Here is a 21,619-nt window from a genome sequence, read left to right on the forward strand (position 1 = left end):
ATAAGTAATGTCATGTATGTACACATTGACTGCACCAGCAGCAGAATAGTGAGTGCAGCTCTGGGGTATAATACAGGATGTAACTCAGGATCAGTACAGGATAAGTAATGTCATGTATGTACACATTGACTGCACCAGCAGCAGAATAGTGAGTGCAGCTCTGGAGTATAATACAGGATGTAACTCAGGATCAATACAGGATAAGTAATGTCATGTCTGTACACAGTGACTGCACCAGCAGCAGAATAGTGAGTGCAGCTCTGGGGTATAATACAGGATGTAACTCGGGATCAGCACAGGGTAAGTAATGTCATGTATGTACACAGTGACTGCACCACCAGCAGAATAGTGAGTGCAGCTCTGGGGTATAATACAGGATGTAACTCGGGATCAGTACAGGATAAGTAATATCATGTATGTACACAGTGATTGCACCAGCAGCAGAATAGTGAGTGCAGCTCTGGGGTATAATACAGGATGTAACTCAGGATCAGTACAGGATAAGTAATGTCATGTATGTACACAGTGACTGCACCAGTAGCAGAATAGTGAGTGCAGCTCTGGGGTATAATACAGGATGTAACTCAGGATCAGTACAGGATAAGTAATGTCATGTATGTACACAGTGACCGCACCAGCAGCAGAATAGTGAGTGCAGCTCTGGCGTATAATACAGGATGTAACTCAGGATCAGTACAGGATAAGTAATGTCATGTATGTACACAGTGACTGCACCAGCAGCAGAATAGTGAGTGCAGCTCTGGGGTATCCTCGCTAATCAGATTGTAATGATATACAGTAATGGAGTAAAACTCTTTTAGTAATGTTCCACCATTTTTCTATTGAACATATGATTCACATTTCTCTTGAAACATCTGTTTACAAGAGGTTGCGAGTAACTTTTTTCGGGAAGTCCGGCTACACCCTCCACATGTGTGTGACTGATAGCAGTAGCTCTACATACTGTACATATTAAACATCTGAACAATCCGCAGCTTTATTGTCTCTTTATGTGAAATAATAGAATCCGTCCACGTTCCCTTTTGCATTTCTTCGGGGGGGTGGGGGGGGGTGACAATTTTCAAACAAAAAACAAATGGACTTCAATTAAAGGGAAGACGTATTTCAGAGAAAGTATTATAGACTGAGGAGGAACCAGGCTTAGGGTGGTTAACCACAGGTTTAACCGTTTCCTTACATTTCGGTGTATCGCGAAATGCACAATATCCTGAGAATGGAAATATTTTAGCTACTCTGACTTTATGGGGTTTTGGGCTTTTCTTGCCATACATACTTCCTAGTAGTGTATAGACATCATATTACTATGGGGGGCCACTCTAATTGGCTGCCAGGAAGCAGAGAGGAGACCTTAAAGGGGTGTTCCATTTTAAGCAAATTTAAGCAAGTAATTTAGATTTGTTTGTGTAATGAAAAGTTATACAATTTTAAAATAAACTTTTGTATCCAATTGTCCTGGTTCTCTAGATCCGTGCTTGCTGTCCTTCAAAAGAAAGCGTCATTGACTTTTATTATTGGCTTCTTATATCTCTGGTCATGTGATGTCACACAGGTGCACGGCTCGTTATATATCACACAACTCTGATCACTCTGTGTGATTATAAAGAGCCGTGCACCTGTGTGACATCACATGCCTGGGGATATAATGAGCAATGCACATGTGTGACATCTCTTGACCAGAGATATAAAGAGCTATGCACCTGTTTGACATCACATGACCAGGGATATAACAATCCATGCACCTGTGTGACATCACATGACAAGGGATATAATAAGCCATGCACCTGTGACATCACATGAACAGGGATATAACGATCCATGCACCTGTGTGGCATCACATGACCAGGTATGTAATGAGCAGTGCACCTGTGTGACATCACATGACCCGGGATATAACGATCCATGCACCTGTGTGGCATCACATGACCAGGTATGTAATGAGCAGTGCACCTGTGTGACATCACATGATCAGGCAAATTACGACTTGTGCACTTGTGTGACATCACATGACCAAGGATATAACGTCTTGTGCATCTGTGTGACCTCACATGACCAGGGATATAACGTGTTATGCACCTGGGTGTAGTCACATGACCAGGGATATATAACGGCACCTGTGTGGCATCACACGACCAGGGATATAATGGCTTGTGCACCTGTGTGACATCACACGACCATGGATATAAGGCTTGTGCACCTGTGTGACATCACACGACCATGGATATAAGGCTTGTGCACCTGTGTGACATCACACGACCAGGGATATAACGGCTTGTGCATCTATGTGACCTCACATGACCAGGGATATAACGTGTTATGCACCTGGGTGTAGTCACATGACCAGGGATATATAATGGCACCTGTGTGACATCACATGACCACGGACCGGTGTTCATACACAGGAAGTAATAAATGAAGCTTCCTATAGAAAGACAATGATCAGAGATCTAGAAAATGTCAAGATTTTTTATATAATTGTATTTTTATTAAACGTTTAACATACAATGTGATGACACATGTCAGCATATAAACAGGCAATAAAATTTTTCAATTTAAACATATAAAAAACAAGATCTAGGAGCAGGAATTTACACCAATCTGTTACTTTGGCTAGAAATTATTCATTTATCAAACATAATAGGTAAACAACGATTCCAGGTATGTTATCATGTTACCCAGAATCCTAACAGTGCAGAGGCCTATAAATGGGCAGTCAGGAACTGCATCGGATTTATGAAATATTTGGCCTCACCGCTAGAGGTTACAATCAAACATACTCGCCTAAGTATTAACACCTTCCTAGCAATGATCCTAATAACCCATAACGAAAAAAACAACCAATAATAGAGACACAAGGGTACCATTCATACTCACAAAAACGACAAACGACATGTAAACAATGAAAAAGGATTCCCCCCAATCCATTGGATGACCGCTTCACCCCTCCTCACGCCCCAACTCCTCTGCCCAGAAATGGTCCCACTGGTTCCACACCTTATCAAAAGCCTGAATACGATTGTCCAAGGAAGCAGTTAGGGATTCCATTGTGCGAATACCCCTCACTCTGGAGAGAAGGTCAAGGCGAGAGGGGGGGGCCTGTCTCTTCCAAAATTGCGATATCAGGCACCTGGCTGCAGTGAGTATGTGCAGACACATTTTGGTGGTTGTCTTGGCCAGGGGTTGGGGAGAGACATTCAGTAAGTAGAATAGAGGGGAGAGCGGGGCATCTACCGCTGTGACTGCTTGAACAAGAGTCTTTACCTCTTGCCAGAAGGGCTGTATGAATGGGCAGCTCCAAAAGATGTGCTGAAGGGTCCCGCCAGCGAGACCACAACGCCAGCAGATGTCAGGTGTGTCAGGGAACAGTCTATGCAGCAAAGAGGGTGTGTGGTACCACTGCAACATTAGCTTGTACTGGTTCTCCTTGTTCGTGGCACAACGAGATGTCTCTGCAGCCCTCCGCCAGATCAACTGCCAAGTCTCCTGTGATATCGTCTCCCCCACTATGGCCTCCCACTTGGTCATGTATGGATGTGCGATCACCTCTTCTGGGTCCGGGTGTAATAATACCATATAAATGTCCGATATAAGACCAGCCGTTTGAGTGGCATTTTTACATATGTGCTCAAAAACCGTAGGCACCGAGACCGTCTCAGTACCCTCTATGGATTGCAGCAGATGTCTGATCCGCATATAGTGCAGATTGGCGGAGGGCGGGAGGTTGAACTTGTCTCGCAGGGCCTCAAAGGGTAAAATCTTCCTATCCCGGTAGTCCACAATGTCTGCAAATCTGAATAACCCCTTCTCATGCCAGGGCTTGAAATCCTGCATAGCCCCTGCACACTGCAAGGAAGGAGTATGTAAAAAAGACTGCATCGGAGAACACTGTGACACCAAAGGGAATTTGTTCATACAAGCCCTCCAAACCCTGATTGTGAAGGCAATGGGACCTAGCAAAGAGCTAGGTGTTGGGGGTGGTTTCTCAGACCAGAGGTAGGAGTTGGGGTGGAATGGGGCTAACCACAATTTTTCAATCTCCATCCACTTGGAGAATGCCCACAAAGTGGACCAGGCTGGAATGCGTCTCAGGTGGGTCGCCCAATAATACTTAGTGATATCTGGCACTGACAAGCCTCCCCTAGACTTGTGGGATAACAGGACTGACTTGGAAACCCTATGTCTCTTTTTGGCCCATATGAAATGCAAGATCAGCGCCTGTAGAGATCGCAAGGCGCCTAGCGGGATCGACACTGGCAACGTCTCAAAGCCATAAAGCAACTTAGGCAAAATGGTCATTTTGACCGCTGCTATCCTGCCAAAAAGAGACAGGGGAAGGGAATTCCATTTATCCAGCAAGGTTCTTATCTCCCGGAAAAGCCCAGGGAAATTCTGTGCATAGAGAGAGCCATACGAAGGAGTCAGTAATATCCCCAAATATTTAATAGCGTCCGTTTTCCAGTTGAATTTAAAGGACAGTTTGAGGTTGTCCACTAATGATTGTGGTAAATTAAGCGGCATGGCCTCCGTCTTAGTAGTGTTGACCTTGTATCCGGATAAGCGCCCGTATTGTACCAGCCGCGCCTGTAAATTGGGCAGAGAGATAAGGGGCTGGGTTACAGTAAGCAAAATATCGTCCGCGAAAAGCGCCAACTTGAATTCTTTATCCCGGAGCGCAATACCATGAATATTAGGGTCTTGCCTAATGATGGAGGCCAGTGGCTCTATGCACAGTATGAACAGAAGCGGGGATAGCGGGCAACCCTGTCGCGTGCCATTGCGTATCTGCAGAGGTGGGGAAGATGCGTGCGGGAGCTTGATTTGGGCTGTGGGATTCAAGTATAGTCCTTTCAACGCCTGAAGGAAAGGGCCCCGTATACCGATTTGTTCCATGACCTGGAACATAAAGGGCCAACTAAGGCGATCAAACGCCTTTTCCGCGTCTAAGCTCAATACCAGAGCTTGATCCCCCCGTTTGTTAACCAGGTCAATGAGATCAATTGTTCTCCTAGTGTTGTCTCCCCCCTGTCGACCAGGGACAAACCCAACCTGATCTTTATGGATCAGGTGGGGAATCCACTGAATCAAACGATTGGCCAGTAATTTCGTAAAAATTTTTAAATCTGTATTTAAGAGTGCTATTGGCCTGTAATTGGCACAATCAGTTGCGTCTTTTCCCGGTTTAGGGATGAGAGTAATGTATGAGTGAGTAAGGGTCTCAGGCATGGGTTCGCCTTTGAGGAAGGTGTTAAATAACTTCGTCATACGGGGCAACAACACATCGGAGAAAACTTGATAGTACAAGTATGTGAGCCCATCCGGGCCAGGGGACTTCCCATTGGGCATTTCCTTTATTACCTCTCCTATCTCATCTGTTGTTAGATCTGAGTTGAGGGCCTCTACAGCCTCCCGGGGTAGCCCTGGAAGGGAGCACGATTCTAAAAAATCAACCAGCGTTGCTTTCCTGTGGCTCTCGTCTCGGGGCAGGGTATCTGGTAGAGAATATAGTTTGGCATAAAATTCATGGAAGCGTGATGCTATTGCCCTCGGGTCATGAAGTAAGCCTCCTGCAGCATCCCGTATGACATGGGGGATAGAAAATGTCAAGATTTGATACAGAAAGGATATTGTATAGTGTATTGGATAGCTTTTCATTAGACAAACAGCACTTATCTGCTGGATTTTGACTATAGTGGACATCCCCTTTAAGGCACACATTGATGTCACACATTGAGGTTAGTGAATGAATGGTCTTGTAGCTATTATACAAATGAGGTCTCTTTCAGAATGATGAAAGTTGTCTCAGGTCTCCTCTCTCACCATGTCATTAGCCTTCTAGCAATTAGTGTGGGTCTGTTACCATGGACGCTCTCTTCCAACCACCAATCAAATTAACGAGTCTTACAAAAATGAAGCCTCTGCCATCTGATTTAATATCTCAATAGGGTTGAGGTCCTCCATAATGCAGATGTCAGGTAGAGGCTCTGTCACCTCTGGATGTTGTGGTGTCTTCTGTAGTAGATGATGAGTTGTGTCTCTGAGCTGAGGCCGTTCTTACCTTTTGTTTCTAGAGTTGATACAATTGGATTCTGTTAAAGAAGTAAAATTGTTACAATCGAAAATTATGCGTTTCCTCTCCTGTAAAATTGCTGGTTATGATCAGATTGCTGGTTTGTATTGTCACAGCCTGCGGGGGTCTGCTGCGGGGGGGTCTGCTGCGGGGGTTTCATAGAGTTCATTAACATACAATAACGGGAGAGGATCTGCTCTCTCCGCAGGGATTTTCTCATTAACCAGAATCCTCTCCAGCATACAATCCCCACCTATGCACAGTCTCTTCTCCATTTCTGGGATCTGTCAGTAGCTTACACCATGTGTTAAGTATTGTCCCTGGAGACGTGTAATTATATATTTGTATAGTAGCAGCAGGACAGTGAAATTTAGATTTATATTCCAGGACTCATTGCTCACTTATATTCTCTCTGCATCTCTGCAGACTGGGTTAGATATTGTCCCTGGAGAGATGTGTAATCATAACCTCTTGTATGTTGATAGTAACAGCAGGGCTGTGAAAAATGATTTTATACTCCCGGATTGCAGCTTCTCCCATTGCCCTGTGGGTGTGTCCTCACACTGCTGTGCCCTGTGCTCTCTGCAGACATTGTTAGGAGAGATGTGTTATCAGATCTCTGTGTATGTTGTTTATAACAGCAGGGCTGTGATGTATGTATTTATATTCCACTTTTGTGGATTCTCCAAGTGGGATCATTTCCTCACACTGCTGTGCCTTTTTTACTCTCTGCAGACAGTGTCAGATCTTTTCCCTGGAGAGATGTGTGATCATACCTTTGTGTATGTTGATACGAGCAGCAGCAGGACTGTGGAGTATGGATTTAAATTCCTGGTTTGTAACTTATCCCATTGCCCTGTGGGTATGTCCTCACACTGCTGTGCCCTGTGCTCGCTGCAGACATTGTTAGGTGAGATGTATAATCAGATCTTTGTGTGATCATTTCCTCACTCTGCTGTGGCTTTTTTACTCACTGCCAACAGCGTCATATATTTTCCCTAGAGAGTTTTGTTATTATACCTTTTTGTATGTTGTTAGGAGCAGCAGCAGGACTGTGGATTATAGGTTCAAATTCCAGGATTGTAGTGTCTCCCTGTGCACTGGAGGTGTTCCCCTTACACTGCTGTGCTCTGTGCTCTCTGCAGACAGTGTCCGGTATTTTCCCCAGAGACATGTTGTAATCATACCTTTGTGTATGTTGTTAGTAAAAGCGGGACTGTGAAATATGGAATTGACTATGTATTCTTATGATAATAATAATTCCTTTATTTATATAGCGCACACAGATTCCGTAGCGCTGCACAGAACTTGCCAAATCAGTCCCTGTCCCCAATGGGGCTCACAATCTAATGAACCTACCAATATGTTATGGAGTGTGGGCGGAAACCTGAGGACCCGGGGGAAACCCACGCAAACACGAAGAGAACATACAAACTCTTTGCAGATGTTAACCCTGGTACTTGAACCCAGGACCCCAGCGCTGCAAGGCTGTAATGTTAACCACTGAGCCACTGTGCCACGTCTTGTATGCTCCAGCAGACTTCATGAAAAACCTAAAAGTACATAAGCTAGCGACTGCTCCGAAACAAGCAGCAGGATAATTTGGGGACATTTTGGGCTCCGCTGCCTTCATGGCTTCATGTGAGTTATAATGTCTCACTGTCTCCAGAATCCAGAATCCAGGGCACGGTGAATTAATTAGCGGCGCGGCCTCCAGTGTCTGCTCTCCCGGGGACCGCGACTTATTAATTACTGATCTGCATAATCTCTGGTGACTTCTGTATCTACAAGAGAGGGAAGTCACGGCAGCAGCGGGGCGTCCTCCAGTCAATGGCAACTCTGCAACAAGGTGAAGAACATCCCTTGTCATGTGATGGCTCTGATCCAATCCCACACACCTGGCTAAATGCTGAATTGCAAACAGTGTTGTGTATTTTGGTAGTAGCAGCAGAACTGTGAATAGGGGATTAATATTCCAGGATTGTAGCTTCATCAAGTGCACTGAGGGCGTGTCCTCACACTGCTGTGCTCTCTCCAACCAGTGCTATGTATTGTCCCTGGAGAAGTCTGTAGTCATGTTTGTATGTTGTTAGTAGCAACATGATTGTGAAAAAGTTGATTTATATTCCAGGGTGGTAGCTCCTCTAAATGCACTGGGGGCGGGTTTTGGGGGGGTGTCCTCACACTGCACTGCTCTGTGCCCTCTGCAGTCAGTGTTAGGCATTGTCCCTGGAGAGATGTATAACCATATATTTTTATATGTTGTTAGTAGCAGCAGGACTGTGAAATATGGATTTATATTCCATGATTGTAGCTTCACCCGGTGCACTGGAGTTGTTTCCTCACACTGCTGTGCTCTGTGTCCTATGCAGCCGGGGCTAGGTATTGTTCCTGGAGAAACTATATTTTCATTCACTGACAGCAAGTAAATTTTTTTAAACTTGATGGAGTTAGAGGGTTTACAGGAATCTTGGAATACCTCCTGGGGTAAAGTGTACTTCTCGGACTTCTGGTTCCAGCATGATGGCAGCCATTAGTGTGCTGATACCCCCGGCTGTGCATGTGTTGGTAGCCACTGGACCTCTCCACGTGGGAGTGTCGAAGAACCAATTCCGGCCTCAATGTTGGAACCCCCCAATGGAAAATCCCTTTAAGACCTATATATTATAAAGTTACCATATCATTGATACAATAATATCTTCTTCATACATAAAACCAGGAGACCCCCTTTAAGAATTTGGGTAGAATTGTTTTGTGTCCAGTTTCAAGTCCTCTATATAATTTTCGGGAGGTTTTCTCCTCCTCTGGGGGGTTTGGGTTTTCACATTTTCTGGTCTTCAATGACAGAAACTTCCATGAGGATTCCCTTCAGCTGCGGAACAATTGTCTGCAGTGCGTGTACCAGCTGGCAGCGCCGGCTCCTTGCCAGGAAGAACCCAAGTGTATCCGCCCTGGCAGACATCTGTCGGAGTTAGCGGAGAGACTCGGACACAAGCGGAAGCGCTGGAGCGTATCCCCGCTGTCACATTCCCGAATCCTAAAAGAGATTAACATGGAAATCACTAGAGGCGCAGCGATGTCATAAATCAGTATATACTGTATCTGTAGCTCCATATACCATGCAACATAGTGTCAATATAATGTCAGTAATAGAACCGCTTGCTTTAGGTTAGACAGGATGGATAACATGTAGCCCCCCACAAATATAGACCTCACCTCTGGGGGGGAGGGGGCGGGTGAAAAGAGCTAAGAGCACAGCAGTGTGAGGACACCCTTCCAGTTCACTTGGAGAAATCACCGTCCTGGAATATAAATGCAATTTTACAGTCCTGCTGCTACTAACATACACAAAGGTATTATTACACTTCTCTTCACAGACCATGTATAACCCTGGTGGCAGAGATCACAGAGCACAGCAGTGTGAGGACACATACCCAATGCAAGTGGAAAAAGTTACCATTCTAAAATATGAATACATTACTAACAACTTGCACAAAGGTTTCATTACACATCTCTCTACAGACAATACGCAAGACTATCTGCGGAGAACAGCAGTGTGAGGATACCATCCCCCTCCCCAGTGCAATTGGAGAAGCTACAATCCTGGAATATAAATCCATATATCACAGTCCTGCTGCTACTAACAACTCACACAAAGCTAGGATTGAACTATTTTCTGGATCAATAGTTGATGGTTGAGCACCCAACATCAGCTATAGATGGATCATCTCTAAGGATAAGGGGGTTGTCTCCCAGATTGAGGGGGTGGGGGTGTATTACTGGGTCTCTGTGACCTCCTGGTGCTGGGTGTTGCAGGTTACATAACGCTATTGATATGAGATCTGTCTTTCCGCTTGTGATACATCTGGCGTCTATTTACCCAGCAGACCACAGATGACGGAGTACACCCCGAGTGCACCCTGCTTTTAATTAACGCACTCTGTGACGGTCGTATCCAACAATAATATCTTTGTATAATGCGAGGATCCGTGAAAATCCCACTCCCGATTCTTTTTTTTAAAGAGCTGAGCTGCAATACCACACAGAAACCATGGACAGGTGGGGGGCGCTGCAGGTAATTTAAACCCTGCAGGGAGAAATGTTGGTTCTGATCATCTGATGAACTGGGTGACCAAGTGGTGTAAAAATTCTCATTTGGGAGATAGAGTATGACAATAATAATGAGGGTGATGATGTCACAGCCCTCCGATAATACTCAGGAGGGATTGTATTTTTTAGTCATGTAATAAATAGGATCACACGCCCCATTGTGAAGTTTAAATTCACCATGTTTTCTAATGTACAGCAGCTGTTCATCCTGAGCCCCCTGATTCAGCTCCCCATAAAGTTGTTTCCCAGAACCTCCCCACCTTAGATTGTGCATCCTGTATGGTAGGTTATGATACTAGAAGATATGATCCGTATAATGATCTCCTCCTCATCCGCTTTATATTTCTAATAATTGATCATCTGTTGCCTCTTAGACCTAGAGTCCGAATCTCTTATATGGGAGGTTTCATGTATTTTTGACAATCCAGTTTAAAAAAGAATGAAATTTCATTGTTTTAGAGATATTATTATCTGGGACAGTCTGGTTGCTATGGACCTGATTGATGTAACTATACAATGTATCCATCACAATGGATCTGTCACATCTGACAATCCCGACATCAATCTGCAGTGTTACAATATAACATCAAGCTGGAAAACCTGGAGAAATGACAAACTATGGCACAACTAGTCTACTGTCCCTCTGAAATCCTCTGTGCTGCGGATCTTCCATTACGTAAACATAGCGTGATCAATGGCTTCTAGTTTGGGTGAACCTACATGGACACTAAGTAGTCACCCCAGTGCTAGCATGCTGACAGCATGGGTGGCACTACAGCCTTGCAGCGCTGGGGACCTGCATTCAAGTCCCAGGGTCAACATCTGCAAAGAGTTTGTATGTTCTCTCCGTGTTTGCGTGGGTTTCCTCCGGGTCCTCCAGTTTCCTCCCACACTCCAAAACATACAGGTAGGATGATTAGATTGTGAGCCCCATTGGGGACAGGGACTGATCTGGCAAGTTCTATGCAGCGCTGTATAATCTGTGTGCGCTATATAAATAAAGGAATTATTATTATCACTGCTGTACGGTAAGTAGTAAATTGGAGGATGTACTTGGTTGGTCTGACCTCAATAAGCCCCCAACGTTTTCCAGTACAGAACAGTCTTGACCCTTCAGACCCCATATACAGTAGACTTTGTAGAGGTTTTGTTACATTGGGTCATGTATTAAGCATATCCACAATAGATGACCTGCCCCCACCCAGGGTGGGTTCAAGGTGAGGCCGCATTGGCCAGCCTGGGAGCTGCGTACACAGACGAGCATTGTCTCCCTATTACAGTGTGCCGCTCCTTTGGACTTCCTATTTTTGTGTGTTTTTTGTGTTTTGATGATGAAATCGCTCTAATTTTGGCATCACCGTGCTTAGAATTTAATGAGTGTGGGGGGAGGGGGAGTCATTAGTGATTATCGCTTTGTCCCCCCCGTTCATTCTTAGTCGCATCTGAATGAAATTTTACTCGGCTGGCGGTGGAATCTCACAGCAGATGGAAGTTTTATTACAAATCATCTGCAGAGGAATAAGAAATATTGATATAGATGATAGAGCAGAGGCGGAATATTGCCTGCGGTGTGATACAGGAGGGGTGATGTGCCGACTCGCCTCGTTCAAGCGAAGGAGCCGGCTCATTGTTCCGGCTCCTTTGCAAGCAACCTATCACTAACATACTGTACTGTGACCTGGAATTCAACTGAAACAGAGAGTTATTATTAATGATAATAATATCATTACTAAGTATTAATATGACATATAGCGACACCCAGTTCTCCTCCTAAGTCTTCATCTAAATGCGAGGCACAGTATACATTTTCATTGTACACTGGTTCTCCAGCTACCTAACCAGGGAATCTGGCGCCAGGTTTTACCCCCATTAAACTAGCAGCTACCTCAGGAAGGGGATGAAATGCCCTTTCTATAAATCCCACTTTTATAGGAAATCTCACCAGTTTGACTGAGATGAGTTACTTTTAGATGCTGTGGGGGAGCGTCACTTCAGTCACCCCTATATTTTACTCTATAGCACCTAGAAACATGTTGCTGGTTCTATACTATAGAATAGAATTTCATCTTTCAATATTGTTCTGTGAAGAAATAGGTGCAGTTCTAGACACAGGCAGGAAATGGATTTTTTGAAATGTGATTTCAACTGGATCTTTAACTGCCTGTATCTCCGGTTCTTTAGATCACGGAACCACAAGCCTGATGTCATCAGAAAGATTAGATTCTTATAACTTGGGTTGCTACAGAGCTGAAGATATAGACTTCTGGAACACTTTTCCTCTTCCTACATATAGACGTGAATGATTTCAGTCAAAAAGTGACTCTTCTGAGCTCATTTGCATATGGGTTTGGAGTATTTTTTTTTATTAAAGATAAACAAGTGTGTGGTAGGAAGGCTATTCCATCCGCCTCCTCAAGGTGATGATAATTTGGTGGGGTAAAACCGGTGACAGTGTCCCTTTTTAATGAGCATTTTATAAGCTGGGACTATAGTTGGGACTATATTATATTTCTAAGCAGGATATGAAATATGAAAGGGGCTGTTGTATCCGTAACCTTTGCTTTCCTATACTAAATCACCTATTGATTCTCTAAATAATGGAAATTCCCTTTAACTTGTCTCCGTCTCTTGGCGGTGACGCTTTAGCGCTGCGTTTCCATAACAATCGCAGCATCTTGCGCTATTCTTCAGCAGAAGGTGTGGATTAATACATAACTATGGCGCCCACGCTCTGCGGTGCAGGTGAGCGATATCTTGCAGTGCAGATCCTAATGGTTATCTCCTTCCAGACAAGAGCCGCAGGTGCGCTCCGTAATCTTCCTCCCGGTTATTTTTATACCGCCCTGTAACGAGCGTGCGCTTTAATTGCCTCTAATCACTTCCTAAAGAAGCGGCTTCACTATATAATTCCATCTGCATTCTCGTCCTCTTGTGTAAAACGCTGATTAAAATCTCCCGTGTCGCCAGGAACGCTGGTGGTGATTTACGTTGGACTCCTGGCTGACGCAAACTTGTCATGGTCTGGGAAAGCGGGATCCTCAGATCTGCACCGCGGCTTGATGTCTTTTGGCAAGCCGTCCTCGCTTTCCATGCAGCCATCAGCTGGATTGTTAGATCTCCAGACAGGCGGCTCAAAGTTTTGCTTAAAGAGACGTTTTTGTTGAGTGCGCCAAATTTACGAGGATTTTATCTTTTAGCTGACGCCTCTGTGTTGTGTGGATTTCCTTCTTTCTTGTTGTATGGTTACATACGCAGCGTGGAATATTATTAACCATTGAGAATGTACAGCATTTATATTGCAGAGATATTACATGATTGGCCTCCCATTGCGCCATGCAGGATGGATTATGACTTTCCTCTTATACCTGACCAATACCTAAACCTTCATGGATACAGTTATGGAAAACACTGGGCAATTTGAGACACTAGACCAGTGATGGCGAACCTTTTAGAGACTGGGTGCCCAAACTTCAACCAAAACCTACTTATTTACCATCGAGTGCCAACTTGACAATTTAAACAGTAACTCATTGCTCTCTTTTGTTCCACAACAGTCAATCGTATCAGCCCCCTGAGGACACCAATACAGTTGAAAGCAGGAAGGAAAATTCAGACCTCATTATAGCTTCTCTTCAGGGTCTCTCTGTACAGGAAGAATCATGGGGCAGTTCCAATAAGTCAAGGATACATCACTTTAAAAGATCTGCATCTCAACTATCTAGTACTGCAGGAATATTTAAGTCCTGACTGGTGAACTTTGTGCTGGAGCTCAGCCTGGGTGCCCACAGAAAGGTTCCCGAGTGCCACCTCTGGCACCTGTGCCATAGGTTCGCCATCACTGCACTAGACCATCCACAGATGCTTGTAGAACTTTGGTTATAGTGATCCAAATTGCTGTATGTCGGCTCGGTCCTAATACCTATACTTACCCCCACCGTCCACCCCTTCCTTCCCCACATGTTATAACATCGCCCTTGCTGTGACCCTGCTTTGTGCCTCCATACTGTATATCGCCCCCTTTCCCGTTACCACATTCAAGAATGCCCCCCTTGGTGATCCCCTCATGTGCCCAATAACTCAGTATGTTCCCCTTTCTGAATCCCCCTTTTACTATGCACCTCTTTTCTTAATTCCTTACTGATAATAGGTCCCTTTCCTCTGCCCAAAAGTACAATGCCTTCCTTTTCCTTGCCCCCAACTTTTAATACTCACCTTTCCATTATTCCAACTTATAATACCCTTCTTTTCTTTACCCCAAATTATAATACGCCCCCTTTCCTTTACCCCAATGCCCCCTATCCTTTTCCCCAACTTACAATGCCCCCCTTTTCTTTAACTTCCTCCATTATTACACCCCCTTTTTTAGACCCTCCTCTACTAACCCACATATCCTTATGTGGCCCCTTATTTGTAAAAGCCCAATCCCATTCCTACTCCCCTCTTCTTTTTTTTGTTGTAAAATTTGTATAAAAAAACCTGCAAAACATATTCTTCATATTCTCTTCTGCCGTTTGCCTCGCTCTGAAGCAGAGGTGAGTGATGCCTCCTTCACATGGCGCCTCGTAGAGCAGCGACAGAAGAAGAATGGTGGAGCAGGGAGCCACAGATGGAGTTGATTTTGTGATAGCAGAACATCTTTGATACTGTCTTGCTAAATCTAATGATGCGTGTGATCAGACACATCAGACTCATCCGCTGGGGGTGATGGTTACGTGTCCTGCATATAACATATAACATACTCGAGGGGGATATCTAAAAGACCCAGTGGCTTTCCAAGGGGCCAGACCAGGGATGCAAAATTTCCAATGGTTCTACAAGGTGTCAGCCAGGGGGGATATAATACCCAATGGCATTCCAAGACGCCAGTTGGGGAAGGTAAAATATGTATAAAAGCTATGCCCTCCCCATCCTTGACATATACCATTAGCCTTTGGGTGAATATAGTTATTGATATAAGGTCAAATATCTTATTTTTCACAGATGAAAATCTTACCTCCCCCTCTAAAGCTAGCTGAGAACCCAACTATTTGCGTCCTCTTTGTAGTTGCTGCAGGTAATATGGGGCTACAATGTGATACAATGTGATAGCTTTTGATAGAAGTGATAGAATGTGATACAATGTGAGCTGTCTTACTCCGGGGTTTCCACTCCTTTGTTACATTCTTGCCTGATAATTACATGTTACCATCTCGGGAAGATTTGGATGTTATACATTACAACATTGAATGACATTGTATCCGAGCTCACCTGAAAAAACCTCAGCTCGGATCAGAAGCTCTCGTGCTGCGGCTCTCGTGCAAATTGTTGGCTTAGTGTAACAAAGCGCGGCTGATATGTTATATGACATGAAGCCGCCAAGTTTTTGTGAAGCAGCAGAGTTTGCACATCTCAGCGTAACAAGCGTTTGTCAGACTCTTCTTCTTCATCTCCTCCTCTGAGCTGCCGTCTCTCCCCAGACTGATGATTCACTCCACTCCATAGGGAGAATACATGGCACAGCAGCCTTTAACCATCTCCGGGCTTCCTCCCGGCTTCTCGGGCCTACCTTCAGGTGCAAGCAGCCGAATCCAAATATTGAAAGAGCCCCGGCTAGTTTGCATGTATGTAAATGAGATGGCATTTGCATATGAATCTGAAACTCATTGACCTGAAAAAATAAGATGTGATTTATGTGGCGGCCGCTCTCTGGTACAGAGGGGGTAAGAATGGAGGACGGGGCAGCAACGGGGAGCGGCGGAGCACAGAGGACCCTCTAAGAAGAGAGCACTCAGCGCCTATTGTCACTGGAATATTCCCATGATTGCCTCATTGTGCTGCCTGAAAGAAGGGAAAGCCTAATTACCTCTAATAGCCGGAGTATTATACAGGGTTGGTGCCCATGACAGAGATGACTAAATACCCCCATTACCCATCCATCCACTCACCCATCCATCTCATATGTACCAACTAGAATTACTAGAAATTTATATCACACATCTCTTCTGCCCTACAGAATAATGTGCATTTCCCTGGTGGTCTAGGGGGTTATGGAGTATATCTAATATCCCTGGAGGTGTAGGGTGGATATGGGATTATATGTAATAAAAGGTCTTAAAAGCAGTGTCTAAACTGGTTGCAATTTCAGCAAACCCTCAGCTTTGAGAAGTAGAAGACATGCACGGGCATAGGTGTGTGTGGGCACGGGCATAGGTGTGTGTGGGCACGGGCATAGGTGTGTGTGGGCACGGGCATAGGTGTGTGTGGGCACGGGCCTAGGTGTGTGTGGGCACGGGCCTAGGTGTGTGTGGGCACGGGCATAGGTGTGTGTGTGGGCACGGGCCTAGGTGTGTGTGTGGGCACGGGCATAGGTGTGTGTGGGCTCGGGCATAGGTGTGTGTGTGGGCACGGGCATAGGTGTGTGTGTGGGCACGGGCATAGGTGTGTGTGGGCACGGGCATAGGTGTGTGTGTGGGCACGGGCATAGGTGTGTGTGTGGGCACGGGCATAGGTGTGTGTGTGGGCACGGGCATAGGTGTGTGTGTGGGCACGGGCATAGGTGTGTGTGTGGGCACGGGCATAGGTGTGTGTGCGGGCACGGGCATAGGTGTGTGTGTGGGCACGGGCCTAGGTGTGTTTGGGCACAGGCCTAGGTGTGTGTGGGCACGGGCCTAGGTGTGTGCACGGCTATGTGCAGTGGTTCACACTCCCACCATTCCCACGCTGATGACCTGTTCTATGGATTCGCCTCACCCTGATATTATGGGATAGACCCGCACAGTTTTGCACATTTTCGGCACATTTAGCCCCGTTTCTTGGATCTAGAGTATTGCGTCCTCGAGGGTAGGGCTCCCGTGGTTTTCCTCTATACCCTCCGTGCTGTTATAATGTGCTGTTTGCCTGAAGTCGGAGCGCAGCTCTGGAGAATGGAAAGGCTGATTATTATGATTAGCTTGTTTATTACGTTAAGTGATGTAGCATTGTGTAAAGAGGGGCACCGCTGCTCGGCCTCACCCCCGGAGCATTGATTACAACTCGTCTACAGAAAGGATTGCCTTACACGCACCGCGTTACATTGTACGGAACAAAAGCGCTGGAACGATTGGTAAGGAATCGGAGGACTTTGCTTCATTAACCGTTCACAGTCACGTCCTCACCTGATGAGTCATAGGAGTCACTTACTTGTCCCTATTAGTATCAGGTAAGTGAACCTGTCCCAAGATCCACTAAGATGGATGGGCATATGGTACATACCCTTAGGTTCCAGCCAGAGCAATTTTTAGCCATTAGGGCACTTCTTAGATCACCCCCATGAAGGTCCCCTGATTCTTGTTCTGCTGGCGGCTTCTTCCCGTAATGTATCCTGGTGTCATCCCTTCTCCAGGAAAGTGACACGCACATACCTGGTGACCAGATGATGCAAGATTTCACCTTTCTATCATAGCCAGCAGTGGTCAGGGGTCAGCATGGGCGTTCTGACCCCTCTGTGACTACACCTCCCATACACAGCGAGCTGCCATGTCCTGTGTGTCCTGACACCTTTCTATCATAGCCAGCAGTGGTCAGGGGTCAGCATGGGCGTTCTGACCCCTCTGTGACTACACCTCCCATACACAGCGAGCTGCCATGTCCTGTGTGTCCTGACACCTTTCTATCATAGCCAGCAGTGGTCAGGGGTCAGCATGGGGGCTCTGACCCCTCTGTGACTACACCCCCCATACACAGCGAGCTGCCATGTCCTGTGTGTCCTGACACCTTTCTATCATAGCCAGCAGTGGTCAGGGGTCAGCATGGGTGCTCTGACCCCTCTGTGACTACATCCCCCGTACACAGCGAGCTGACATGTCCTGTGTCCTGACACCTTTCTATCATAGCCAGCAGTGGTCAGGGGTCAGCATGGGCGCTCTGACCCCTCTGTGACTACACCCCCCATACACAGCGAGCTGCCATGTCCTGTGTGTCCTGACACCTTTCTATCATAGCCAGCAGTGGTCAGGGGTCAGCATGGGCGCTCTGACCCCTCTGTGACTACACCCCCCATACACAGCGAGCTGCCATGTCCTGTGTGTCCTGACACCTTTCTATCATAGCCAGCAGTGGTCAGGGGTCAGCATGGGCGCTCTGACCCCTCTGTGACTACACCCCCCATATACAGCGAGCTGCCATGTCCTGTGTGTCCTGACACCTTTCTATCATAGCCAGCAGTGGTCAGGGGTCAGCATGGGTGCTCTGAGCCCTCTGTGACTACACCCCCCATACACAGCGAGCTGCCATGTCCTGTGTCCTGACACCTTTCTATCATAGCCAGCAGTGGTCAGGGGTCAGCATGGGCGCTCTGACCCCTCTGTGACTACACCCCCCATACACAGCGAGCTGCCATGTCCTGTGTGTCCTGACACCTTTCTATCATAGCCAGCAGTGGTCAGGGGTCAGCATGGGCGCTCTGACCCCTCTGTGACTACACCCCCCATACACAGCGAGCTGCCATGTCCTGTGTGTCCTGACACCTTTCTATCATAGCCAGCAGTGGTCAGGGGTCAGCATGGGCGCTCTGACCCCTCTGTGACTACACCCCCCATATACAGCGAGCTGCCATGTCCTGTGTGTCCTGACACCTTTCTATCATAGCCAGCAGTGGTCAGGGGTCAGCATGGGTGCTCTGAGCCCTCTGTGACTACACCCCCCATACACAGCGAGCTGCCATGTCCTGTGTCCTGACACCTTTCTATCATAGCCAGCAGTGGTCAGGGGTCAGCATGGGCGCTCTGACCCCTCTGTGACTACACCCCCCATACACAGCGAGCTGCCATGTCCTGTGTGTCCTGACACCTTTCTATCATAGCCAGCAGTGGTCAGGGGTCAGCATGGGCGCTCTGACCCCTCTGTGACTACACCCCCCATACACAGCGAGCTGCCATGTCCTGTGTATCCTGACATCTTCCTATCATAGCCAGCAGTGGTCAGGGGTCAGCATGGGTGCTCTGACACCTCTGTGACTACACCCCCCATACACAGGGAGCTGCCATGTCCTGTGTGTCCTGACACCTTTCTATCATAGCCAGCAGTGGTCAGGGGTCAGCATGGGCGCTATGACCCCTCTGTGACTACACCCCCCATACACAGCGAGCTGCCATGTCCTGTGTGTCCTGACACCTTTCTATCATAGCCAGCAGTGGTCAGGGGTCCGCATGGGCGCTCTGAACAGCAGGGTGAGGTTGGAGCTCAGAGTAGACCCTCATTGAACTCCATAAAATACTGTCTGTTTATTAACTCTATAATGTAAGCAGCTGCCCATCTCTCAGCCTTTTAACAAACTAGTGTGAATTATACAAATAATTAACATCAATCTTCTATCCACATTCTGATCTGTATGTAGAATCTTGACAACTATCCACCATGTTCTGAAAAGACCTCGGTACTTAAGAGGAGATTATTATTTATCGTGTTATTACTGAGTTTATTGTATACCAGTACGCAGCAGGCTCCTGAGCTCCCTCTAGTGGACGTTGCAGCTAAACAGACTTAAATCATTTGATCTATGCAGAGGATTTAGAGCTGTGCAGCAGATTTCCAGTGGCTACTATAGGCATAATAAATGTATCTGCAACAGGTTCAGAACCTATTTTCATTTTGAAAAACGAAATCCTGTTCTTTGGATTACAAACCGTCCCCATAATTCTCTTCTATCCCAGGTAGTCTGGACCGTCGTTGGTCATTTCTCTAAATTGGTGAATCATGACAGCTATCAGAATAACGAGAATTGATTTTCCAGATGCGGTTAGCGCCATCGATTGCTCAGTGACAGCCGCGCTAAAGTGCGTGATGGAGATTTGCTTCTGTTGAGGAGCTGTCACCTCTCCTGACATGACTGTATTAGGAAATCAGGAAATGAGAACAGTTCGGGTAAAAGCTTTGCTTAGAACTTTGTTCTGTTCCTCTGTTACTGTTCCTGGAAATTTATGAATGAATTGACCGGCTGGGGGGGGTGGGTTGTACTTGCACACTGACATTGTCTAGTTGGTGCTGACTGTGTAGGAACACACCTCTCTATTTCCTAGGTGGGCGTATCCTCACACTGCTGTTCCCTTGGTTGTCTGCTTTGAGCTACACCACACCTCTTCCCCCTGCTCTGAGTTACTGATGCAGTTTTTAACCTTACTTTTGTTTAGGCAGTTACTTAGGGCAAAGGTGGAGTAGCGAGAGTACAGAGCACAGCAGTGTTAGGACATGCCCCAGGCGCATTTGTTGAAGCTACAGTACTGCAATCCCTACTTCACAGTCCTGGTGCTACTAACAGCATACACAAAAGTATAGTTACACCAACCTCTAGGGCCAATACTGAACATTGTCTGCTCAGAGCTAACAGCACAGCAGTGTGAGAACACGTCCCCATTGCACTTGGCGAAGCTACAATCCTGGAATATCAATATCATATATCACACTTATATATCACACAGCTATTTTAAGCTGTGGTTACACAGAATGTCAGGGATAATATCTAACACAGTGCACAGCAGTGTTAGGACACACTTCCGCTGCATTTGGAGATGCTACAATCCCGGAATTTAAATATTTCACAGTCCTGCTGCTACAACTCACATAAAGGTATGATTACACATTTCTCCAGGGATAATATCGAACACTCTGCAGAGCGGTTAGAGCACAGCAGTGTTAGGCCACACCTTCACTGCACTTGGAGAAACTACATTCCTGGAGTATTAATCCATATTTCACATTCCTGCTGCTGCTTACAACATACATAAAGGTATGATCATGTGGACCCAAGTTTGTGGTGTGGCCACACGACCCGGACATATTGGTGCTTGGCAGCCGAATATCCTATCCCGCAAATTGATGCCGCTAACAATTGGCCATGGTTGTGATGGGCCAGGTGTGTCGGCTGCCAATTTGGCCATAAGTCTGGGTCGTGCAGCAGAACCCCGATCCCGAACATCGGGTCTGCTCATCTCTAATGATTGCACTTCTTTAAAGGGACAATACCTAAACCAGTCTGCAGTCTACATGACACATTCCCTTTAAGGGGGGCCATACATTATAGACAGAGGTGTGTAGGGAAGACATTATCTCCGCCAGGTGCTATGTGTACATCTATATTTTAGATACTATTGTACTATTCTCATCTTCTTATTGTGTTCCTCTCTGTTTTCTAGGCCTTAGATCAGGACAGGACTGCGCTGCAGAAAGTGAAGAAATCCGTAAAAGCCATTTATAATTCAGGTCAAGGTAAGTGCCGACTGCGGGGAAACTATTTTTCAGTTTAGTTTTACAAAGAACATTTCATATTGTCATTGTTATCCTCGCACGGGGGGATGAAGGGGGGTATAGCCAATAAAGCCAAAGTATTAAAGTGTAGCAGCACAGAGTATTTCAGGAATTCTTATGCCAGACTGATGAGAACAGATGTGTTTGTATTGGAGAACTGTAATG

At 46.1% G+C, this 21,619-nt stretch overlaps 1 protein-coding gene across 5 annotated transcripts in view; it reads left to right on the top strand.

The window, feature by feature from the left end:
• The window catches only part of ASAP1 (ArfGAP with SH3 domain, ankyrin repeat and PH domain 1), a 160,628-nt gene that overhangs the window by 87,842 nt on the left and 51,167 nt on the right, over positions 1-21,619 (top strand). For all 5 annotated transcript variants that reach the window (XM_072151179.1, XM_072151183.1, XM_072151180.1 and 2 more), the window contains one exon: positions 21,343-21,415. In XM_072151179.1, coding sequence (XP_072007280.1) covers positions 21,343-21,415 — 73 coding nt within the window. The remainder of the gene's footprint in view (positions 1-21,342; positions 21,416-21,619) is intronic.

Source organism: Engystomops pustulosus, chromosome 5, assembly GCF_040894005.1.
Source record: "Engystomops pustulosus chromosome 5, aEngPut4.maternal, whole genome shotgun sequence".
Classification (NCBI taxonomy): domain Eukaryota; kingdom Metazoa; phylum Chordata; class Amphibia; order Anura; family Leptodactylidae; genus Engystomops; species Engystomops pustulosus.